Source organism: Protopterus annectens, chromosome 8.part0 (genome assembly GCF_019279795.1).
Source record: "Protopterus annectens isolate FY-2018-M chromosome 8.part0, PAN1.0, whole genome shotgun sequence".
Taxonomy (NCBI): domain Eukaryota; kingdom Metazoa; phylum Chordata; order Ceratodontiformes; family Protopteridae; genus Protopterus; species Protopterus annectens.
Window position 1 is genome coordinate 1,092,278,985 of NC_056741.1, and position 24,437 is coordinate 1,092,303,421.

General features: G+C 42.5%; 1 protein-coding gene across 2 annotated transcripts in view; it reads left to right on the forward strand.

Moving 5' to 3' along the window:
- The window catches only part of SMG9 (SMG9 nonsense mediated mRNA decay factor), a 684,281-nt gene that overhangs the window by 306,756 nt on the left and 353,088 nt on the right, over positions 1 to 24,437 (forward strand). For both annotated transcript variants that reach the window (XM_044080557.1, XM_044080556.1), the window contains exon 10: positions 5,095 to 5,202. In XM_044080557.1, the coding sequence (XP_043936492.1) occupies positions 5,095 to 5,202 (108 nt within the window). The remainder of the gene's footprint in view (positions 1 to 5,094; positions 5,203 to 24,437) is intronic.

Below are 24,437 nucleotides of genomic sequence, written 5' to 3' on the forward strand. Positions count from 1 at the left end.
TTCAATCCACTATCAATTCTCTGCATTGCCCTTTGGCTTATCTACTGCGCCCAGAGTATTCACCAAGTGCCTGGCATCAGTGATTGCCTACTGCAGACTTCAAGGGATACAAATTTACCCTTATTTGGACGACCGCCTGATCCAAGCGGACAGGAAACACATATTTCTTTAACATCTGGCATATGTGACACGGTTACTGCATTCTCTGGGATACACAATCAACAAAGAGAAGTCAAGGCTAACACCATCTCAGAAAATAACTTTCCTGGGTGCCAATTTGGACACAAACACCCAGATGGCCTATCTTACGCCAGAAAAACAGGGGCAACTATCTCATTACTTCAAAATACTAGCAAAATGTACCAGGCTTACTGCAAGGAAAATCCTGCAGGCTCTGGGATTCATGGCATCTTGCATTCTTTTAATCCCATGTGCAAAGCTGCATATGAGGAAACTTCAATGGTACCTAAAAAACCTATGGTCTCAACACAGTCACAGTTTGGAAACAATAATACCAATAATCCCATGTTTGCAAAAGGAATTTCTGTGGTGGGCCCAAGCATGTCAAGCAAACACAGGCCTCCCATTCTGTAAGCCTCAAGCAAAGCAAGTCATCACAACAGACGCCTCAGATTACGCATGGGCGACATGACGGACAGGTGCATCCAGGGCATATGGACCCAAAAAGAAAAGCACCTTCACATCAATCAAAAAGAAATGCTAGCAGTAATAAATGCAATTACAGCTTTCAAGGACTTCCTGCATTCAGGGCAATTACTGATAAGAACAGACAACACCACAGTAATGTGGTACATAAACAAACAAGGAGGAACACATTCATACCCCTTGTGCAGACTAGCCATGACTCTTTGGAACTTGGCTCTGGAATGGCAAATCGAACTTCAAGCCCAGTACCTGCCAGGATTGGAAAACACGCTGGCAGACAATTTAAGCAGATATATGACAGATCCACACGAATGGAAGTTACATCCTCAGGTGTTTACAGAAATAACCCAAGTGTGGGGGAGGCCAGACATAGATCTTTTGCCTCCCACAGGCATCATCAATTGGAAGCGTTTTGTTCAAGGACCTTTCATCCAAAGGCCTGGAGAGTGGACGCACTTTCATTCAGTTGGACAGCATGGACAGTTTACGCATTCCCACCTCTGCCTCTTCTGCCCAAGGTACTTTTGAAAGCAAGAGCAGACAGACCGAAGATGATACTGATTGCTCCAGATTGGCCACGGCAACACTGGTATCCACTGCTGAGGAGCCTAACACATACTCCTCCCTGGTCCCTGCCTCTAATGCCTCTTCTGCTGACTCAGCACAGCTACAAAACTCTCCACAGTCAGCTGAAAACACTCAATCTCGCTGCATGGAAAATTCCTTAACACCACAAAAGACCCTACTCTCCAAGGAGGTGCAGGATGTCATTTTGGAGGCCAGAAGGCCATCTACTAGAAAAGCTTACTCCGCAAAATGGAAGCGGTTTTGTTCTTGGAATGAGAAAAAAGGCCAGGACCCTAGAAAACTGAACTTGCCTCAGGTATTACAGTATCTAGCTGAGTTGCTGAACAGTGGACTTTCATTTTCTTCCATAAAAATCCATGCCTCAGCCATTTCTGCAGAATACAACACAGATCCTCCTTTATTTTCTCACCCACTCTTACGCCAGTTCCTCAGAGGGGCTAAGAATATTAGACCACCAAGGAAACAACCAATACCAGCCTGGGATCTTAATTACATACTAGAAAAATTAACATTGCCTCCTTTTGAACCAGCTGCCTCAACAGATTTGCAATATTTGTCCTGGAAAACTGCCTTCCTTCTGGCTATCACTTCAGCTCGTAGAGTTTCGGAACTACAGGCCCTCATGGCAGTGCAGCCCTTTCTCATTTTCCATCAGGACAGGGTTTCCCTTCATACCAATCCATCATTTATGCCTAAAGTGGTATCCAGGGTAGCTTTAAATCAAGCCATACACCTTTCTACCTTTTACCCCAATCCTCAAAACAAAGGGGAAAGGCTGCTACATTCGTTAGACATCCATAGGCAGCTACGTTACTACTTGGATAGAACAAAGCCCTTCAGGAAATCAGAACAACTCTTTGTGTTCTATGCTGTAGGGGCTCAAGGGAAGCCAGTTTCCAAGCAGACTATTTCAAAGTGGATAGGCCACTGCATACGGTTTTGTTATTCCTATCATGGGAAATCTGTTCCTACAGGTATCAGATCACACTCCACCAGGGCCACAGCTACCTCTACAGCCTTCCTCAGAGGAGTTCCTACCAAAGATATTCTGGAGGCAGCCACTTGGAGTTCTGTACATACCTTCACAAAACACTACCACCTGCCTTTATATTCCAGAACCAGAGCAGGCTTTGCCACTGCTGTTTTGCAGGGCATTCTGGCTCAACCCAGTTCCCCCTAGTACCTACCACCCTGTGTGTAGCTTTGGGACTCTACCCATCTGTGATTACTGCAGCTGTATGCACGATGAACATAGTACAGTTTTGTACCTACCATAAATGTAGATGTTTGAGTGCTAATACAGCTGCAGTACAGGTTTCCCTCCCTCCTTCCCCACTTGGTAAAGGCATGGGGCCTAATAACCTCTTCATACAACCTGACTGGGTTATCCTTCTATGGTTTATTTGCTTGAAACCACTGTTTTTGGATTATATTGCATTGCATGTATACACATATAAGCATAATTTATGTATTGCCTTCCTTCTGGGGGCACCTGACATCTGGGGCAAGAAAGACTGAAGAACATGGCGTCGGCTGTGTCTTATATACTCTGGCCTCGCTGACGTCAGAAGAGAAAGCGACGACAACCGACGCCGGACCAAGACTTTGGAATTCGGCCGACCGAGGGACTGCCTGACGGCAGAAAACCCATCTGTGATTACTGCAGCTGTATTAGCACTCGAACATCTACATTTATGGTAGGTACAAAACTGTACTGTATGGTTGATCCTAATAGTCTCTTACTGGTCAAGACAGTATTTTTTTCTCCATCCTTCTTTGTTTGGAAAGGATGGACTCACTTGTTTTGCTGACACAAAGGGCATATTGATAGCCCAAAATATCAGTAAAGTTGACTGCCCGGAAAACAGAGCTGTAATATATTAGAGGGGCAGGCTTTCACTTGAAATACCACAAGTACTGCTGCAAGAAGCCTGTAGACCTGTTAATAAGAAATATTTGGGTAAGAAGATGAAGTTCTTTTCATGATATAACAGTTCTGGATCAGACTGGAAGGGGCATTAGTGCAATGCTTTAGATATCCCATTATATAGTTTAATAAAGAATTTGAATGTTTTCATTAAAATTCCTAAAGTCAGTATGCCTTCCCAGTAGTCCATCGCTTACTTTTCTGTTGTCTGGCTGTTCAGTAAAAGAGTACACCATTAAAACCCCATGATAGAATGACTAGTTTTCTAGGGCTGTTAATGGTGTATTCTTTTATTGAAGAGCTAACGCCCAACCAGCCAGATCCTGTGCTATGAAGTTCCTTTCTGTTTTGGTTGAACTTACATTTGCATACAGAATTTCTGCCTGCAAACACTTCTAGTATATGAGCCCCAAACTGTCTTCTGTAAACTCAGGGTGTCATTAAGGTCTAAATCCCTTCTTTAGTCTGAAAGTGGTCTCTGAAGTTGCTCTAACCTAAGCCATTTATTAAGGTGTTTTTTTTTTTTTTAAGCAATGTAGAACCAAAGAATTCAGAAGCTCATATCAAGTATTTTCCTCCTTTAAGGAAAGGAAAAGTAGGTGGTGTCAAAGCAGATTATGTAAATGGCTGGATAATTTTATTTTCTTCTCCTGTAATTTTTATGGAAAATCTGTGCGAGATCACCTTAAAACTCATTTTCCTAGGGGAGCAGCCACTCAGCAGCTTTCTGCTGGAATGGGTCAGCTCACAATATTTGTGAGGTAAACAGATGGATTTCTGTACACACATTTTCAAGGTGCTATATGTCTAAACAAGGAATAAAGCAAGGATTGTCTCTGAAGTCCTGTAGGGTATGCAGGCTCCCCCACCATAAATCTTCAGTCAGGGCCCCAGATGTTTTTTGTCATCTTCCCATCATGGATGATATTGCAGAGCTGATTACTATGATGGTCATAATACAGGTCTGTAATGAACTCACTATTTTAGTAAATACTTGAATACAGTGATTACTGCTGAAGTTGCTGATTCTTATACACAAACACAATTTTTTCTGTCTCAGTTTGTGAGAAATCTGTCTTGGAGGTCTGCTGGGGCTTTCTTTCCTGCCTCTTCCTTTTGAATGGTTAGCTAACTCTTTTATCCCTAGTTCTGGTCCTAGTCTTTCCTACTGACACTTGAGGCACTCCTTTATGGATGTCTCTCTCCTTTTGCTTGCAGAAAACAATAGAAATGGCATGGGCTGTGCTTCCTTTTATACCCAATACCTTCAGGAAGAGAAGGGGACCAGCACAGTCTGGGGATGCCCAAAGCTGTGTATATCAGGCTGGATGAGCATACTTCCTACCTAGCAGCTAATTCCCATCTGTCAAAAATGATTCTGCAGCAGTGATTCCTGCATTTCAAAGTTTACTGCTGTGCTTTTCTTAATAAGAGGACCTTGCTTGAGGGACCAGGAATACTGTCCTCCCTAAGGATGAATTTCTGTCTGTTGCAGCTGTTGGAATTTCCTGCAACTTGTCCAGGTATTTACTTGTTTCTTGCTTTTTTAATAATGTAATTGTCAAATCTTTGTTGTTGTTACTTGTTTTCGAAGAATGTGCTTGCTGTTGGTGGGGAGAAGCAAACATGTTGACTCTGGATATATGTGCTTCAATAGATGTTTTACATTTGTTCATTGGTACATATACATGGATATCCCCAAACACAAGATTTCGTAAAAAAAATGTGCCAAATTGTGATCGGGCATATCCAGCCAAGGACTCTTGAAGCAGTACCTCATTATGGCTTATCTGATAAAATAAAAATACATTTGTTGTTTGGATTAACTGCTCATGTAATTGTTTTTTGGGAAAAATGTTGACCTGCCAGGAGTAAATACAGTTAATGTCACAAGTTATCATCCTGTTGTCCAGTCTTTCTGCAGAACAAAGCAAAACGAGAGGACTTTTGCCCTAGGAACCTCAAGCAAATGCACGTAGTTATTGATAAGTTAATGATGCATTCACGACTTAAGTACAAAGGTAAGGATCAGATGAATTTGTCTGTACATACATCTAAAGCAAGTGTTTTTTTCTGCAACTGATGACATATTTCCAAGTAATGAGTGCATTGTGCGCAGTCATTGCTTTTCAGTGAGAGTAGTTTTTAGTAGTATTGTTTCATTTTGTTTACCTGTAAATATTCAGATGTTACATAATGTTTTTAACTATTTTTTAGTTCATATAGTCATTCCCTAAAGTATTTCTTTGCTGTGACATGAAGAATATCCCTTTGGGGGTACCTCATCACTCATACCAAAACAATCTGTGTACCGTTCTGTTTGTAGTTTCATTCTGTGTTTTTGTGTTTTATTGCTTTAATGCATCTGAATTTATGTCCACATTTATAATGTGTTTTTTGGGTTAAACTGCATAGGTGATTTTCTTTTCACTTTAAGCTTTAACTTCATTTATCTATTATTATTTATTGACCAGGAAAGTCCGGCTGTGTCAGAAACTCGTTTTCAGCGGAGGCCTGGGGAGAAAAGCTGCAATAATAACTTAAGAATAATAGCAGTTAATTTGTCATCAAATTAAAGACATCATTACATAGACTTTAGAGACACATTAGGTAGTGGAGAATGCACTTAATGATTTTACATTTAGATAATGTTTGCAGAGTATAATAGTCATTAGATTAGAAACACAGAACATTATGTGGCGTTGGAGAGAGATGATAGTAAAATATACATGAAGAGTTGAGTAACTAGGAGACTATATCATGTGTTGTATTAAGTAGTTTCAAGAAAAGAAAGGACTGACAGCTGAAGGTGGATGTTACAAGGTTGGTAGGATGGTAGAGGGTGGGTGGAAGATGAGAGGGAGCAGAGGAAAGAGACATAGGAAGATTAAAGTTAGTAGGATGCTAGAGGGCAGGTGGAAGATGAGAGTAGAGAGGGTGCTAGAGGGCAAGTGGAAGATGAGAGTAGAGAGGAGAAAGAAACACAGGAGGGTTGGAAAATTAGGTGTTGGGAGAAGACAGGTCCAGGAATTGTAGAGGTAATTTTTTTAGTGCGAGCTTGAACTTTTTGGAGTTGTCTATACTGGTGATATTATTTGGTAGGTTGTTACATAGTTTGGCTGTTGCATAAGAATAGACTCTCGCCTGTTCTTCTGTTGGGCTTGCGTATGTTTGTGAGTTATCTATTGGTTGATCAGTGGTTTCTGGTGGGAATGTAGGTATGTAGGATGGATTTTAGGGCTGTACAGCTATCAGGTTTATGTATTAGTTTTTGGGCAGTTGATAGTTGAAGGTAGTCAAGATACTGGGGGAATTCTAGCCAGTTAAGCTCCTTGAGGGCATTGCAGTAATGGGTGCGGTACGATGAGCTGGTGGCGTACTTAGCTATTTTATAGTAACAAGATTGGAGTTTTGGTTTTAAAAAAAAGCATGCAGATTAGAGTAGACATGGGATCAGATAGTATTTGCTAGTGTTGTTATAGTGTTTGGTTCCGTAACGGTTTTGTCTGTAGAGTGTTCCTAGTTTGAAATGAGTTTTTTTAATGGCATTTAAGTATGTGTTGATCAAATGTGAGTTTGTCAATGGTGATTCCCAGTAGTTTTGCACTTGTTAGTTTCAATTTCAAGTTTTGTTATGAGAGTAGATTTTGAATTCAGATGTGTTAGTTTTAGGAGAGAAGAGTGAAAGTTTTGTTTTATTAGGGTTAAGCAATAATCTTGCATTGTTCAACCATGATTCAGTAGAGGTAAATAGTCTGTTTTTGCAGTAGGTCGGGGATGTTGTGCGACAAGATGATAGTGGAATCATCGGTGTATTGGATTAGTGTGCTGTTATGGCAGGCAGTGTGTAAGTTATTAATGAATATATTAGAGGAGAGGGGGTCCTAGAATGGGCCCCTGTGGGACTCCAGTTTTTTTGTTCTGGAATTGAGATAGGCAACCTTACCATTTTATGCATTGTTGCTTATTGAGTAAATAGCTGTTAAACTATTGTATTGACATTGGTAAACAACCTATTGCAGATAGTTGCTGAAGTAATTTATGTGAGACCATGTAAAAGGCCTTTGACAGGTGTAGTAGTACTATGGAAGCGTGAAGGTTGGAGCCCCTGGCTTTGTTTTCTATGTCAGTGAAAGAGATGAGAGCTGCTGTTGTGCTGTGAGTTGGCCTGAAGCCATGTTGGGTGGTTTTAAGGAGATTGTCATATGTAAAGTGTTTTAGCAATTTAATATGTATGCACCTTTCAAGTAGTTTAAATAGGGAAGAAAGGATAGAGATGGATCTGTAGTTTGTAAGCTTGTTGGCTTTCCCACCTTTGTGTAAGGGAGTTATGATTGATTTTTTTCCAGAGGGTAGGGACATGAGATTCTGTAATGGGTCGATTTAATAAGAATACTGACAGGGTAAGTCAGCAGCAAGTTTTAAGTACTCTGGTGGAAGGTAGTCAGAGGATGATGAGCATGGTTTTAGTTTGAGTAGAAGTTTTTGAACTAATGTAGTGGGAACTGTTTGCAAAGAGAAAGGAGGTATTGTGTGGATATTGATTTTGGGTAGGCAAAGTATTAGTGTCCTTACTGATTGTTTGTGGGGGAGGGGGGGGGAATTCATGAGGTTGTCTGAGTTAGTACTAGAGTTAAAGCCTAGACTAATGTAGCTATGCTGTCAATGAAGTGGGTGTTAAACATATTAGCTATTTTTGTTGGTATTTTGTCTGGATTTGGGGAACAATTTTGTGTGGACCTGGGGGTGAGAAGTGAAGTAATGGTATCCCAGAAAGTTTTTTGGTTGTTTTTATGGTTGGTTATTTGCTGTGAAAAGTAATATTTATCTGCATTCACTGATTTGATTTTTTTTAACTTTGTTAAGCAGTTGCCTGTAGTTTTGCCAGTTGGTGTAATTTTTGTTTTTAGCCAATCTTTCCAAGCTCTCTGTCTAGTTTGTAGTATTTGTTTGGTTAGCCAGGTGCATGATTAGCCTTCATTCGATTTGTTCTAAGAGGGGCTAGGTTGTGTTTGTCTAAGAATAATTTGTTAAAATAGCCAATAGTATCATCTAGTGGTAGAGTTTTTAATGGAGACCAGTTAAATTATTTTTAATGTGTTATTAAACAGGTTTTGACTGAAATTTGTTAGGTTTATGGATGCTTTGTAGGTATGAGTTTTGGGTTTTTGGGAGGTGGTTCTATAAGTATATGCTGGTAGATAGTCGCTTAATTTATTTGGAAGTGTATTGGAGTTTTGAGTATTTGAGGGGGTCAGAGACAAGGATCCAATCTACGGCCGAGCTTAGGTTGTTTTGTATTCTAGTAGGGGAGGTGATTAGTTGTAAAACCATGAAGTTGGATACTATTTGCTGGTGAGTCGGAGGATAGGTTTAGCCAGTGGATATTGACATCTCCCATGACTATTGTTTAATTAGAGATGTTTTGGACACCCATGAGAGAATGTCTTCCAGAATAGGGATATTTTGGCCTGGGTGAATGTATACTGTTGTAATACAGAGTTTTTTTTTTTCAGAAATGCTATGAGAATTTCAGCATTACTAAAGGTGGGAATAGATTTGGAGAGGTAGAACTGTGTAAGTGTTGGGATAGAGTAATGCTTCACCACCCGCTTTTTTGTTGATTCTATTATTTCTGAGAATTCCTCCCACCCAGCTGTAATGTACTATGTCTTTGATATGTGGTTTTAACCAAGTTTCAGTGAGAGCTACTATATCTGGGGAGTATTGATGGCCATGACTGGAAATCGGTTATTTTGTTACATATGCTGCGTACATATGTTTTAAGAATGGTGTCAGAGGTTGTGTGCATCTTGAGGGGATCCAGGGTTGGGGTGGATGTCACCACATTGTTTTAGGTTATTAAGGTGGGGGGGGGGATATTTGTAGTGGCTAGCTATTGTTTTGTTCTGTAGTGGGACTGGATATAGCTTTGGGGTAGATTCTAAAGAGCGGTCAAGAATCTGTTGTTTAGAAAGTGCAATAAGTTAGTCTTGATGAGGCTTGCAGATATGTTTGAGAAGCTGATCAAATTTTTGCCTTGGTGGGCTAAATACATGGGTGATATTGAAGTTAGGTTAATTTGTGAAAACTTGAGGGAAGTGGTATGTGTTACTAGTGTTAGGGTAATTAATGTGAGTAAGGTTTGAAGTTTGTTAGAATTTAAGTACAATGATGTATGTTTACAGGATGAGGAGGATAAGAAAGGAAATTTGGTTGTCTGTAAATGTATTTGTGGAGAGTACTGTAAGGGAGTAATTAGACTATATGTAGTGAGGCTATGTAGGGGATGAGTTAGGATTAAGTGGAATGGGTGTTTGGTATTAATGAAGAGGAGGAACTAGTTTGTGATTGGGCAAGAAAAACTTTGAAGTGGAGCATGGGTGTGCATAAATGTAATTGATGGGGGGTAGGATAGGGGAGCGGGGCTACACCCGTTTGTGGTTTCTGCATAGAAGAATGAAGATAACTTTTAGAGGAATCTTTTAGATGAATTTTATACAAACTAATAGAAGAATGGAGATGACCTTTAGAGAACTCTTTTAGATTGATGCCAAACGTATACGAGGATGAATCAAATGTATTCCGGATGAATTGTATGAACTTCATGTGTTATTATTGAAGAAGCTTAGGAGTAAGAAGAATGCTCTTTATTGGAGGCATTGTAAAATGTGTTTGGGGGGGCTGTTTGCAGGTCCTGATGTGTTTTTTTTTTTTTTTTTTAAATAGACTTTCTTTATCTTCGGCATTGAAAATGTAGTTTATCAAGTACAATTCAAAATGTTTATATAAACATAATTAGAATTTAATATTCAGGTGTAGGACCTCAGGCCACCTTTTGGTAAAGGTTGTCTTGCTTTGCCATTAGAGGGACTGAGGAAGACTTTTCTGTGTTGTGATATAGTAAGGTGTGGTATAGATTAGTTATAGGACCCAAGAGTAGCTGTAGGTACTTTTCCCTGAAAGAGGAAATATGTAAGGTTAGGACACAGTACAGGTAAAATGTTTGGATGAAAGTGTAAGGTTAGGAAACTGTACAGGTAAAATGCTTGGATGAAAGTGTAGAGACTTAAGATAGGAGAGCAGGGAATAAAGTTAGGAAGAGCAAGAGTGGCAGTGAGATTAGATTATAGATAAGATAGTGAATACAAAAGTGATGTAGTTATATAGCTTCATCCTGCTATTTTTACAGTGCCATATGTTCATATTATCTGCAGGTAATGTAATTATTGATGTTTTTGAAGTATAAACTCAAACATCTTAATGCTTTACCTTTAGGAAAATGTGAATGCTCTCAAAACTACTACTCTTACTCTGGCTTTGTTTACCCATCCTGTTCTGTATGCAAGCTAGATTGTATGCACTCAGAATTATCAGTCATTTGCAGTAAACAGTGAGTACTGTGCTGCAGCCAGTGATTGCAGTACCAGAACCAGCCACAGCCACCACTCTTGTGGCTTTGCTTACTGTTGCTGCTGTCTCTTGGTTCTGTGAGATCAGGAATGAGCATGTCTGACCTTGTTATTCAGAAATAGTGTCTGTTTCAGAGATGAGAGGGATAGGCAGCACAGGAAGTAGAACTTTTTTTATTTTATTTATTTATGTATGTATGCATTTATTTGATGTCCTACTATTCCTATGTTGCAGTATTCTTGGTGTGGGATTTCCTAACTTAAGGGACTCGTACATCGGCTCCTATACAAAAGCTTCAGCTTGGCTGTTGCAGCTGCACACACGGCCATAAACCAGGGTCCCTATGTGTGACGTCTGCACGCACAATCCTCAGAACTTTTCAGCCGCAGATGACTTTGCATCGTACGATTGCTCTCCGGACGTCGGATTGACTATAGATAAGTAACCCGTTGGGTTTTTTGCATTTCTAATATTTTACCAATCTTTCGCATTGCTTAGGCTTAGTTGTTGTAGCTTTCAGCTGATGTCAGGGAAAAAGGGAAAGTGTCAGTGCAGGTGCCAAATTTCCCATAAGGACTCCCAGGACAAGTGCGGTTTCTGCTTAGGCCGGGAACACGACCATAATGCCTGCTCTATTTGTAACTCTGTTGATCTTCTTCGTGTTTCACTGTTGCAGTCATCACATTTGGGTTATCTGCTTGCAGTAGCCCTCAGTCGGCCTGATTATCAAAGTCTTGGGTCCTGCATCGGTTGCTGTCTCATCGCAGCCGACGCCATTGCATCAGTCTTTCTTGCCGTGTGGTGCCTGAAGCAGAAGCAGTTCGCAAGTGCCGGTCGGACGACTCCTGAAATTTTCATTTTAGAGTTTCAGAATTAAAGTCTTCAACTAACACCAAGTACCCCATTGGGGAAGCTTTTTCTTGCTCTAAACCGATGTCAGTAAAAGTCCGTAATTGTATTTCTTGTGGAAAGCAAATACCTCATAAAGATTTTCATTCTTACTGCATTCCTTGCCTAGGCCCTGTCCACAACATACCTCGCTGTCGGTTTTGTGCCTTATTTAAACAACAAACTATTCGTAGTTGGTATATTTACTCTTCTAAATATTTTGGTACTCTGTTCAATTACCCAGATATGGCATTGGTAAGCCTACCGACATTCGAAAAATCACAAAGATAAAGACAGAGACAGGCTTCCTAGGTCTAAAGCTGCCAACAACCTTTCTCCTAAGCTAGTCGCCAGTTCGCCGGTACTCAGTGAGGCGCTTTCGCAGAGCCTGATACCCGCTACTTCAGATTCGCAGACCTCTACTGAGACCCATTCAGAGTCAGGTATGCCGCCTGATGCTTCAAATGTGGAACCTGCGGATGTCTCTACCTTAGATGGGTCTGGAGCCGCTGTGCAGGCACCGACTTCTGAGGGTGTATTCAGGCCTACTGACTTGCATATTAAATTGATGCCATCTTCTTCAAGGCCTAAAACTCGATCCATGCCTAGAAAACCGATGCCCAGACCTCATGGTCAGGCCCCTGTGCCTAAAAAACAAATGATAAGAATGGCTGAAGACCTTATTACTTTAATCAGGAGAAGTCAACCTTCCCCCTCTAAGAGACCTAGGTCTGAATTTGCTTATGATTCTTCTGATCAGGATTCTGAGAGGCTTAGGGATTTCTTACTCCTGCCCCAACACAGGCCTTTAGCTATCCCCCCTGTACTTGACATTGTTGATGGTGCCTTTTCGGAATCTAGCTTGGCCCATGACTCCTTACCTCCTGCTCCCAGAAAACCAGATAAATATTACAGGGTTCCTGACTCTCACAAGTTCCTCTTTAAAAATCCTACTGCAGATCCTGAGACCATTTCACAGGGACCCCAGGGCACTAAGGCTACTACTGCCAAAAATCTTACCCCCCTCTGATAGAGATTCCAGGGCACTGGATAGATGGGGTAAGAAGGTATACACTTCTGCAACCTTGGCCATTAGGGCCTTGAACTGCCAGTTTTATATTTTAAAGTTATCAGCAACATATTATTGGATTGCTTAAACAGAAAATGATGTTGATTCCTGACTGTGTTGAAAATAAGGATTTACAGAATTTAATGCATTCTGCTGAACAAGTTGGAAAACGTACTCTGCAATGTGGTTTTGATTCACTAGAAGCATCTTGCAGGGCTGCTGTCACTAGGTCTGTACTGAAAAGGCATGCTTGGCTTAAGGAGCAATCTTTGCCAGATCATGTTAAAGCTAAATTGCTGGATGCTCCCTTAAACCAGGACCGCCTGTTTGGCAACAAAGCAGAAGTAGTACTTAAAAAAGATGGAGGAAAAAGCTAAGTCAATGTAAACAGTTAAAGATTTCCACCAAGTACAGCCTCCAAGATTTAGTAGGCATTGGCCCTCTAAGAATTGGTCCTTTCCTGCCTCTTCCAGGCCTTCTCAGTCCAAACCCAGAACCAGCAGAACACCCAGACTTCAGTCCCAAGGCACGCACAGGACTAAGCAGTGGGGGGCCCCCTCTTCCAAAGCAGGGAGTAGTAAGACTATCCCCCCCCCCCCCGTGGTAAACTGTCTCAATGACTTAACTTTAAAACTTCCAAGCCCTTCTCAACTGACTGCTCCTTTAGGGGGAAACATTGCTCTGCAGGTAAAAAAAAACTGGGAACTCATTGCCCAGGACAAATGGGTTTTAAATATAGTTTCCCAAGGATACAGATTCCACTTCCACACTTTACCAACCCCAAATGGTTGGCCAGATCTACCCCCAAATTAGTGGGCAGAGGGTCAAAAGCAAGTCCTCTCTCTCTCAAGTATAAGGGCTATTCAAACTGTCCCAGAAGAGGAAAGGGGACAGGGTTTCTACTCAAGACTTTTCCTGCTGCCCAGAAAAGACACCTCCTGGCGTCCTATCCTGGATCTCTCCATCCTAAACACTTTTTTGGTGATCTCAAAATTCAGGATGCTAACTCTTCACCAGTTGCTTCCTATGCTAGGCAGGGATGCTTGGTTGGCAACACTGGATTTAAAGGAAGCCTACCTGCACATCCAAATCAGGGAATCTTGCAGAAGATACCTACGCTTCAAAGCAGGTTACATGCACTATCAGTTCTCTGCAATGCCCTTTGTGAATACCCTGGGTACAGTAGATAAGCCAAAGTGCCTAGCTAGAGTCATTGCATTTTGCAGGCAAAGAAATATTCATATATACCCATACCTGGACAATTGTCTAATTCAGGCAGAAAGCCAGGACATACTTTTGAATCATCTGGCGTTTGTACAAAAGGTGCTAACCTCTCTGGGGTACACCATAAACGAAAATAAACCATATCTTGTACCCTGCTAAAAAATTGTATTCCTGGGTGCAAGCTTGAACACAACTTCACAGATGGCTTTCCTCACGCCAGAGAAACGTTAATTTGATAGCTTACTTAAAACTAATGGACACATCTGCAAGACAAATACTGCAAGTCTTGGGGTTCATGGCCTCCTGCATTCTCCTAATTCCATATGTAAGACTGCATATGAGGAAACAGCAATGGTATCTAAAAAGCCTATGGTGTCAGCATTCTCAGGATCTAGAAGCTATGATTCCTATCCTACCTTGCCTACAGTTAGAGTTCCTTTGGTGGGCAGAGGCCTGCCACCAAAACAAGGGACTTCCGTTCACTCTACCCCCTGTCGCCCGAACCCTAACAACAGATGTATCAGACTACGCGTGGGGGGCTCACTTGGCAGGGAAGTCCATTCAGCCAAATGGAACCCAAGTCAAATGCACCTGCATATCAATCAAAAAGAAATGTTAGCTGTACAGAATGCTCTGACAGCCTTCAAGGACCACATTCTACCAGGACAATTAATGGTAAAGACAAACAACACCACTGTTATGTGGTACATAAACAAGCAGGGGAGAACCCACTCATACCTTCTCTGCAGACTAGCCATGGCTCTGTGGAGCACACCCTTGAGCGACCAAGTACACCTACAGGCTCAATTCCTGCCAGGAAAGCGAAATACACTGGCAGACGAACTAAGCAGAAATCTCATGGACCCACACAAATAGAAACTGGAACCAAAGACATTCAACATGTTGATAAACAAATGAGATAGACCTATTTGCCTCCCCACAGAACTACCATTTGGACAAATTCTGCTCAAGGACTCCCCACAAACAAGCTTGGAACGTGGATGCCCTGTCCTTCACCTGGAAAAATCAGTTTATGCCTTTCCTCCTCTCCAAGGTACTACTAAAGATCAAACAGGACAAACCAAGGACGGTGCTGATTGCACCAGACTGGCCACACTAACACTGGTACCCCCTCTTGCGCAGTGTGTCACTGCTGGCACCATGGAACCTGCCTCAGACCCCTACCCTGCTGTCCCAGCAGGAGGGCCAGATTCTGCACCTTCAGCTTCAAACCCTGAACCTGGCAGCCTGGCTAATTACCTGATCTCTCCGTTACCATCCCTCAGTAAACAAGCGCTGGATGTCATTCTGGAGGCAAGGAGGCCTAGTACTAGACAATCTTATGCTGAAAAATGGAAAAGATTTTGCGCCTGGAACCAGACTCAGGGGATGGGCACAGCAGCGCCCAATTTACCTCAGATACTTCAATACTTAACTGAAATGCTTCACAAGTGCCTTTCCTTTTCCTCCATCAAAATTCATGCCTCAGCCTTTTCAGCTCATTACAACACAGAACCACCCCTCATCTCTCATCCACTGCTCAATCAGTTCTTCAGAGGGGCCACAAACTTAAGACCACCCAGGAGAGCCCCAACTCCAGCCTGCGACCTTAACCTTGTATTGGAAAAACTCACTCTACCTCCTTTTGAACCAGCTGCAAGTGCAGAGTTTAAATTTTTTTATTGGAAAACAGCCTTCTTTTTAGCCATCACTTCAGCAAGAAGGGTGTCTGAATTACAGGCCCTTATGGCAGTGGAGCCTTTCATCATCTTTCATGCGGACAGGGTGTTCCTCCGGACCAATCCCTCCTTCATGCCCAAGGTAGTATCCAGTGTGGCTCTTAATCAGTCCATTCATTTGCCAACCTTCTTTTCTAATCCACAGAACAAAGGGAAATGTATACTGCACTCCTTAGATGTGCACAGACAACTTAGATTTTACTTGGACAGGACTAAACCTCTCAGGAAATCTGAACAGCTGCTGGTGGCATTTGCTGCAGGGGCAGAGGGGAAGGCCATTTCAAAGCAAACCATTTCTGAATGGATAGGCTATTGCATTAATTTTTGCTATAAGCACCATGGAAAACCTATCCCTCAGGGGATAAGACCACATTCAACCAGGGCTACAGCTACCTCTACAGCCTTTCTCAGAGGTGTCCCTACCAGGGACATCCTAGAAGCTGCTACCTGGAGTTCTGTACATACTTTCACCGAGCATTACCATTTGCTATTTTTCTCTAAATCCAGAGCTGGCTTTGCCACTGCAGTCTTGCAGGGCTTTATAGCTGGTCATAATGCTATCTAATTTCCTCCTCCCATCCTTAGCTTTGGGAATCTACCCAAATGTGATGACTGCATTAGTGAAACACGAAGAACATAGTACAGTTGTGTACACTTACCATAAACGTAGATGTTAAGGGTGTATTCACTGTTGCAGTCCTGGTTACCCTTCCTCCAGCCCCCTGACTTCTTTCTGGCTATACCTCTTTTCCTTTTTTACTGTGCTTAAAGCTTTTTGGTGTATTTGCTTTTTTTGTTGGAGGTGTAAACTTGTATATATATTTAATTGCTTCCCATTGGGGGGCACCTGATATCTGGGGCAAGAAAAACTGATTGTAATGCCATGCTTTATACCCCTGTCTGCCTGACGTCATGGAAGATGAGACAGCAACCAATGCAAGACCCAAGACTTTGATAATCAGGCCGACTGAGGGCTACTGCAAGCAGATAACCCAAATGTGATGACTGCAATAGTGAATACACTTGAACATCTACATTTATGGTAAGTGTACACAACTGTACTTTCCTAAGACCTTGCATAGCCGCTTTGCAGCTTTAAATCTTTACTAAGAAAATCAGTGCCTCAAACGGCTGGCTCTCAGGATGGATTCTGCTTCGGAGGCCGCCCAAGAACCTCCGCGTAAGAAGGCCAAGATGCCTAGGCCTTCATCGCCTGCCGCTTCGCACCCAGACACACTGCCAACTGCCGATGTAGGAGTTGAGCGCTGGGCGGATCAGTCAGCTCCATCGACCTCCCTCACGGAGGCCTCTGCGCAGCTGACAACCGGAACGTCCACAGAGCTTTCTCAGACACCGACGCCTGTCAGTGTCGAGGGGGAACCAGATTTGGTGGTTCCTTCGACCGGGATCCAAACTTCGGATACAGCAGCTGCCAAACCCGGCTCTAGACCGACTCCTAAGGCCACTCCAACCAAAAAGAAGTAGAAAACAAAACACATTACTCCGGCTTCTGAAGCCCCTCCAGACTGGGAGGCCTTCACCTCTTCTCTTATGCAGGCATTTATGGCCCTTGGGCCTTCTGCCTCACTGACAACTACATTGCCTCTGCTAAGCCCTAGGTCTCCCTCTGCTTCTTCCATCCCCATGGCTTCTCCCATGGCTTCCCTCCTTGAGTAAGAAGAACGTGAATCTTCCTACTCTTCCTTGGATGAATCCATCTCTTATGCATCCCAGATTGCTTCTCCCAAGGAATATTATTCTCCTGATGAGGATTCTGTGGAAGGGGATTCTCCACCTGAAGACATTGCATTTGGTGAAACCGTCACCAGAATGAAAGACTATTTCAAATGGGTTACTTCCAAATGACAGAAACCCAAAAAAGATCCTTTGAACTGCTGCAGGTGGAGTCCCCTTCCCCTACAGCTGTACCCCCTGTTCTTCCAGCATATTTAGATGCCTTTACTGCAGCCTCTAGAGCACCTGACTCACAGCCTCCTGTACCTAAGCGCCCAGACCACTACCACAAGGTGCCAGAGTAACAAATATTTCTCATAAAACCACCTTTAGCATACCCGGCAGTGATTGCTACTGCCCCTGATGAACAGTCTAGGTTGTTACCTTCTGCCTCCCTATTGCCCACAGATAACGATAGCAAATCCATGGATAGGATAGGCAAGAAAGGTGTACACTTGGTCCACTTTGGCCTTCAGAGCCAGTAACCATCAAACACACATGACCAGGTATGCCCTGGACTTAGTATCCCAAGCCATCTGTATGCTGGCTTCAATTCTTGACAGTCCAATTAAGACTGATATCTCCTCCAAATTGTCCTTAGCCCTACAAGTGGCTAGACACTCCATAAGATGCAGTTACGATGCTGCAGAAGCTTCTGCTCGCTCTGCAGCATCAGCATCTGTCCTTAGGAGATATTCCTGGCTTAGACTACAGAATCTGCCAGAGGACTTCAAGTCCAAAATCTTGGACGCCCCCCTGGATCACAACTTCCTCTTTGGAAAGCAATCTGCATACCTATTTAAGAATCTGCAAGAAAAAAGCAAAGAATTACAAGATATAAAACATCTCCTGGTATCCCCTATACCCAAATTTTATAGGAACTACCCAGCTAAGACTACCTTTGTTAGGCATAACCCACATTCTGCTGCCGCCTCCTCCTCCAGACCCAGAAGAGGAACTAGAAAACATTCCTCATCCAGGCCTACTGGCCCACCTCCTCAGCCTAGACAACCCTTTCAGGACAGGGGAGGTCCTAATAATGCATGACTGCCTTGTCCATCTGCCCCTGTCAGCTCGCCTTACCCACTGTCTCCCTTTCTGGCAAAAAATCACTACAGACCAATGGGTATTAACCATTATTCAAACGGGGTACTTTCTATCCTGGAAACGAATTCCCCCCTGGAAGGACATTCCATTTCCCCCCAAAAAAAACAATGACATCTCATTCCGCATATTCTGTCAGAACTGCAACAACAAGGCACAATAGAGTTTGTTCCCACAGGACAAGAAGGAAAGGGATTCTGTGTCTGTCTGTTCTGGTCCCTCGAAAGGACGGTCCCTGGAGGCCCATTTTGGATCTCTCCTTCCTAAACCTTTACCTGCAGGTACCTACCTTCAAAATGCTGTCACTATCCACTCTCTTACCCCTCATACCCTCAAATGCTTTCATGGTCACCTTGGGCCTAAAAGATGCTTACCTGCACATTCCCATGAGGGCCTCACACAGATGTTTCCTGCGTTTCTCTGGCCCATCCTCACACTTCCAATTTACGGTCTTGCCTTTGGTTTGTCCACTGTCCCAAGAGTGTTTACAAAGTGCCGTGCTCCAGCCATTGCCTTCTGCAGAATCCAAGGAATCCAGATTTACCCATATCTGGACGACATCCTTATCCTAGCAGAGTCCAAAGATTCTCTCTTAAGACATCTACACTTCACTATGTCCCTTCTACAAAGTCTAGGGTTCACCCCAAACCTCAAGGAGACCTCCCTGAACACAGATGAGGACAAGATATTCCTAGGTTGCAGAATCAGTACAGATCGAATGAAAGCCTTTCTCCCACAGGACAAGGTTCTATCTCTAACTTCCCACTTCCAGGAAATCTTGTTCTCCCAGAAAGTCACTGCAAGGCAATTCCTTCAACTCCTGGGATTGATGGCAGCAACCATTCCCATGCTACCATTGGCCAGAATGCATATGCGAAAACTGCAATGGTACCTCAAATATCTGGTCACAACACCAGAATCACTTGGAACAAGTTATCCGCCTTCTTCCCTGTTTAAAGAAGGAAATCATTTGGTGGATCCAACAAGTACAACTAAACCCAGGGCTTCCACTGCAGCCCCTTCAACCCACACAAATATTGCATACAGATGCCTCAGACTCAGGTTGGGGAGCTACCTTGCACTGTTAGAGTCCAAGCCCAGTGGCAGCCTCCCATGATAACCAAACACATCAATGTGAAGGAGGTGACAGCAGTTTTTAGCTCTGTAGACCTTCCTACCCCTACTGCTACCAGGTCCTCTTGTGATAGCGACGGACAAATACCACTGTAATGTGGTACATCAACAAACAGGGAGGTACCAAGGCATACCAGTTGTGCAGGCTAGCCCTACTAATTTGGGACCTAGCATCCCAGCACAACCTGTCCCTGCAAGCCAGTTGCATCCCTTTGCAGGACAAAAAGCAAGCAGACCACCTGAGCAGAACATTCTCTCCACAACACAAATGGATGCTGTACAGGATGTTTTTTCTAGACATAATCCACTGGTGGGGCACTCCACAAATAGACCTGTTTGCCTCTCCCCAGAACAGGCAGCTGCAGACCTTCTGAACAAAGACTTACCCCCCCCCCCCAAGCCTGGAGAGTAGACGCCTTCATTTTCACCTGGGAGGGGAAGTTCCTGTACGCCTTCCTCCCTTCCCTCTGATTCAGAAAATCCTTCTGAAAATCAGAAAGGACAAACCAAAAATCTTGCTAGTGTCCCTACTGGCCAAGGCAGCACTGGTTCCCCCTTCTATACAATTTAGCCAAGGGCAGTCACTGCAAGTTACCCCACAAGGTGGACCTTCTGACACAAGACAAAGGAACTCTCCTACACCCACACTTGCAAATGCTATCCCTGACTCTGTGGGTGATAAATTACTAACCCCATTCAGACACCACTATTCAGAGGACGTGCTATCAGTCCTGAAGGAGGCCAGGAAACCCACTACTAGAAAAAATCATACCTTGCCAAATGGGAAAGATTTACTCAGTGGTGTCTGGGACAGGAAAGGGACCCTTATGAGGCTGACACCCCCCTAGTCCTCTCATATGTGTCAACTTATAAAGGGTGGACTTACCTATTTATCAGTGAACGTGCACCTCTCCGCATTATCAGCCTGCTTTACATCTAGATCCTCCCTTGTTAGCCAGGCTACATGTGAAACTCTTCTTTTAAAGGGGTCTTACACATCAGACCACCTAAGAAGCCTATTCCTCCTCCATGGGACCTGAACTTCATCCTGGAAAAACTCACCCAGCTCCCCTTCAAACTGGCTAATACAGCCTATTACCTCTGCCAGAAGGGTTTCCGAGCTACAAGCCTTAATGGCATGCTCACCTTACACCATTTTACATAGGGACAGGGTCCCACTGAGCACTAACGCTTCCTTCATGCCCAAGGTAGTCAATGACTTCTCTCTAAATCAATCCATTCACCTACCTAATTTTTTCCCCTCTCCCACTAACCAAGGAGAGAGGATACTCCACTCCCTAGATGTCCACAGGCAACTGAGATTTTACCTGGACAAGACTAAAGACATTAGGAAATCCAAACAGCTCTTTGTATCTTTCCACCCCAGGGCATTGGGCAAGGCAGTCACCAAACAGACCATTGCATCCTGGATTAGAAAGGCAATCGATTTCAGCTACTCACACCATGGAAAAAAAAAACTCCAGCTGGGGTTAAGGCACAGTCCACAAGAGCAGTGGCCACTTCCAAGGCCTTACAAAAAGGCATGGACACTGCTTCCATTATGGAAGCAGCTACATGGTCCACTGTCCTCACTTTCACCAAACATTACACATTGGACCAACTCTCCAAAGCACATACAGGATTTGCCAGGGCAATCCTAGAAGGCTTTATGGATTCATCATCTGCATCCGTCACCCTTTCATCAAACTAAGCTATGGTACTCTCCAACAACAAGAATACTGCAACATAGGAATAGAAGGACATAGAATAGTTGTGTCAAATTTTACCATAACCATAGATGTCCTTCTCCATGTTGCAGTATTCCTTCCCACCCACCATTCCCCCTCACTGACTCTACCAGTCTAACTGCTCCTTGATGCCTCTCTCCATTACAGAAGAGACCCAGGGCCTTGTACATGTCACCTTTGGCAACCTATCCTGTTGGACTGTCTACTTTGCATGCTTAGCTTCGATGATTGTGCGTGCAGACGTCACACATAGGGACCCCGGGTTATGGCCCTACGTGTGACGTCCCATGTAGCCGCAACAGCCAAGCTGAAGCTTTTGTATAGGAACCGACGTACAAGTCGCCTGAAGGCAGGAAATCCCACACCAAGGATACTGCAACATGGAAGAGAAGGACATCTATGGTTATGGTAATATTTTACACAACTATTCTTTTGTTTGTTTACCAGGATGGTTCACTGGGCCAAAAAATGCCTATTTTCAGTGGAGGCCCTGAAGAGAAGAGCTCCACACACAAAAGAAATATAAATATAATCACATTTTCTACATAGAGAGAGAACTTAAAAAAATAGATATACAATCTTATTATAAATTTCTAGCTAGAATAACAAAGGCAGTATACATTATATACAAAATAAACAAAGTACAATATCTCATCTGCTGTGGATTCTGTAGAGTGAAGACAGCAAGAGATAGTTGCATAACTGTTAAGGAGAGGGGAGAAAAAAGTGAGAACAGGTGGAGGAAGATGCTCTGTAGTTGTAGACACACACTGCAAGGAATTTGTTAAACTGTGCTGTGACTGTAAGACTGACTGTAGAATGGCTGGCAGCAGCGAAGAAGCCATGACAGGAGGCAGTCCAGGGTGCACTCTACTTTGCTACTCTGCGGTCATGGCACGAGTTATTTTTATTGGGTAAAGGAGAACAGATACTCTGGGCAACGTGCAGACCACAGTAGTATGTATTCATTTGGTTGCGCATTTGTGTATTCCTACATGTTAATTGGTTGACCTGTTTCCAGAACTGTTTTGGCAGAATGAACTAAGGAATTTTGCTTAGATTTCATAAGAGAGTTTTATGCCATCTTATAGTTTGCTTTGCTGGGTTTCTTAGCTGGATGAAATGTTTTCTAATTTTGGGATTTATTTTTCTGTTTGTGTCAGGATTCATCTCTTGAGTTTTAATAATGATTTAAGTTCACTAGTTATCCAATCATTTGCCTTTTGTCTTGTACAAGTGTCTGATCACTGGAAGGCATGTGTCTTGGAGGTTTTTCTTGAGTGAGTCTGCTGCATGGTTGCTCTCCTTTTAAACCAATCTATAGGGAAGAGGACTCTTTTGAACTTATTGGTATTAGTATCCCTGTTGGGTTTAAAGAAGATTAGTCTTGGTGAGATTTTTTTATAAAGTTTTTTTTTGTAAAGGGTGATGTAGGGAAAAGCTAATTGGGCAGTGGTCAGTAGGGTATCATGTAAGGATGGTGATGCTAAGGGATTAGACACTGTGATAATTAGATCAATTAGGGAGTGGTCATTAATGCAGCAACTAACTCATCCAAACCGAATAACTAATTGTGTTATGTTGAAATCAGTTAGGAGAACTATGAAATCATTCTGGATGAGGCTTAAGGAAAGCTCCACCTTAGAACTAAAAAAAATCTGTTTTTTCACTTTAGCTCTATTTTATTTATATTTTATGAGTTAACCTCTCAAAATCAGTCTTACTGCATCTTACAGAATTTTAATGTGTTTCTGCAAAATGGCTTTCAGTGGGGCTTGGCATGTCAACGTAATTTTAATCCATTTCAAGTCTGCTTTATATGAGTAATGTTAGACATAAGGAGAGGTGTATTCCCATGCCATTTACCTATAATGGGATTAGTGTCAGTTACTGTCATCTTATATAGTTTCTGTAACAGAACTGCTTCTTTTATTTCTTAAATGGTCCTTATTTGTGTGTGTGTCTCAGGGCTTGTTTTACAGTGTACTAAGGAATTATACAGCTGCAACCAAAATAGTTGTTAAATTGCAGGCCTTTGTTCAAAGTGTCTTTTTGTAGTCCAAGTTGAATTGACAACCCTTCCTCTTACATTTTGGTAAATGAGCTGAAACTTTGCAAGAAAAAGTATTTTCTGACTTTTCTCTAAATGCCAGGGACATATTTGATACTACATTCAAGTCATTTTAAAATGTAACCTAGTATAAACGACAACACATTTAAAGTTTTAAAGCTTAGCATTTCAATACTGTGATGATGCTTATGTAAATTTGTCAAAAGAGTGGACAACTGCCTTTAAACCATTGACTGATCTAATTGCTGTATTTTGGTATGAAAGGCATAGCTTCATTAAAAGCAGCTGTGAATCAGTTTAAGTTCTCAACCTCTCTGCAGTAGACAATGGGAAACAGTTTCACACTTCTCTGTCTTGTTTACACCAGCCAGAACTCCTGACTACAAATTTCTCTGTGTCTGTGGTATGTCATGCAGGTGTAGATAAATTCCTCTGCAACTTATGTGAGAAGTTGAGCTTTAAAATAAGTGGGCAGTCTTTCCCTTCCTTTGATACCAAAGTGAGGAATCAAAGTTTTATCAAGTACAAGCAGGTTTCAGGTACCTATACAGTATTGGAATCTTATTGTAGGGAGAAAAGAAACCTAAGAGTTGTGTTCAACTGTAAGAGAAGATGGAGTTTTCCTTTAAAGGATTTAAGTTGAAGTCACTAAGTAATGAGGTTTATACTCTTATTGTGATTGTGCAGTGCTTAAGATTTTTACATTTTTTTAAGGTTGATGGGGGTGGGAGGTGGGGCTATAGGTTAATTGCCAGGTGGAGAGGTTTATTGTAAGTGGTATGTATGTTGACTAGTCTTTCACATTTAGTCTTACTTGTCCCTTTCTTTTCCTCTCACTCTTAGTGTGTACACTATCTTCCCAAGTAGTGTCTTTTTGATCAATATCCATGTTAGTTGTCCTATTTCCTTTGAAAAAATTTAACTAGGTGTAAGTATATTGTAATACAGTTTTTTAACTCATTAAGCTTTCGAGTACTGCCTCAGATAACATCTCGGTAGTGTCTTGAGTTTGACCTGAGGTGATACTGAGTGGCTGAAAATGGTAATGAGCCACAACTGTATGTACACTTGTAGTTCAGTATGCTAAAATTGTTGCAGAGGAGCACACCATAAAAAGCAACCAAAGTCCAAT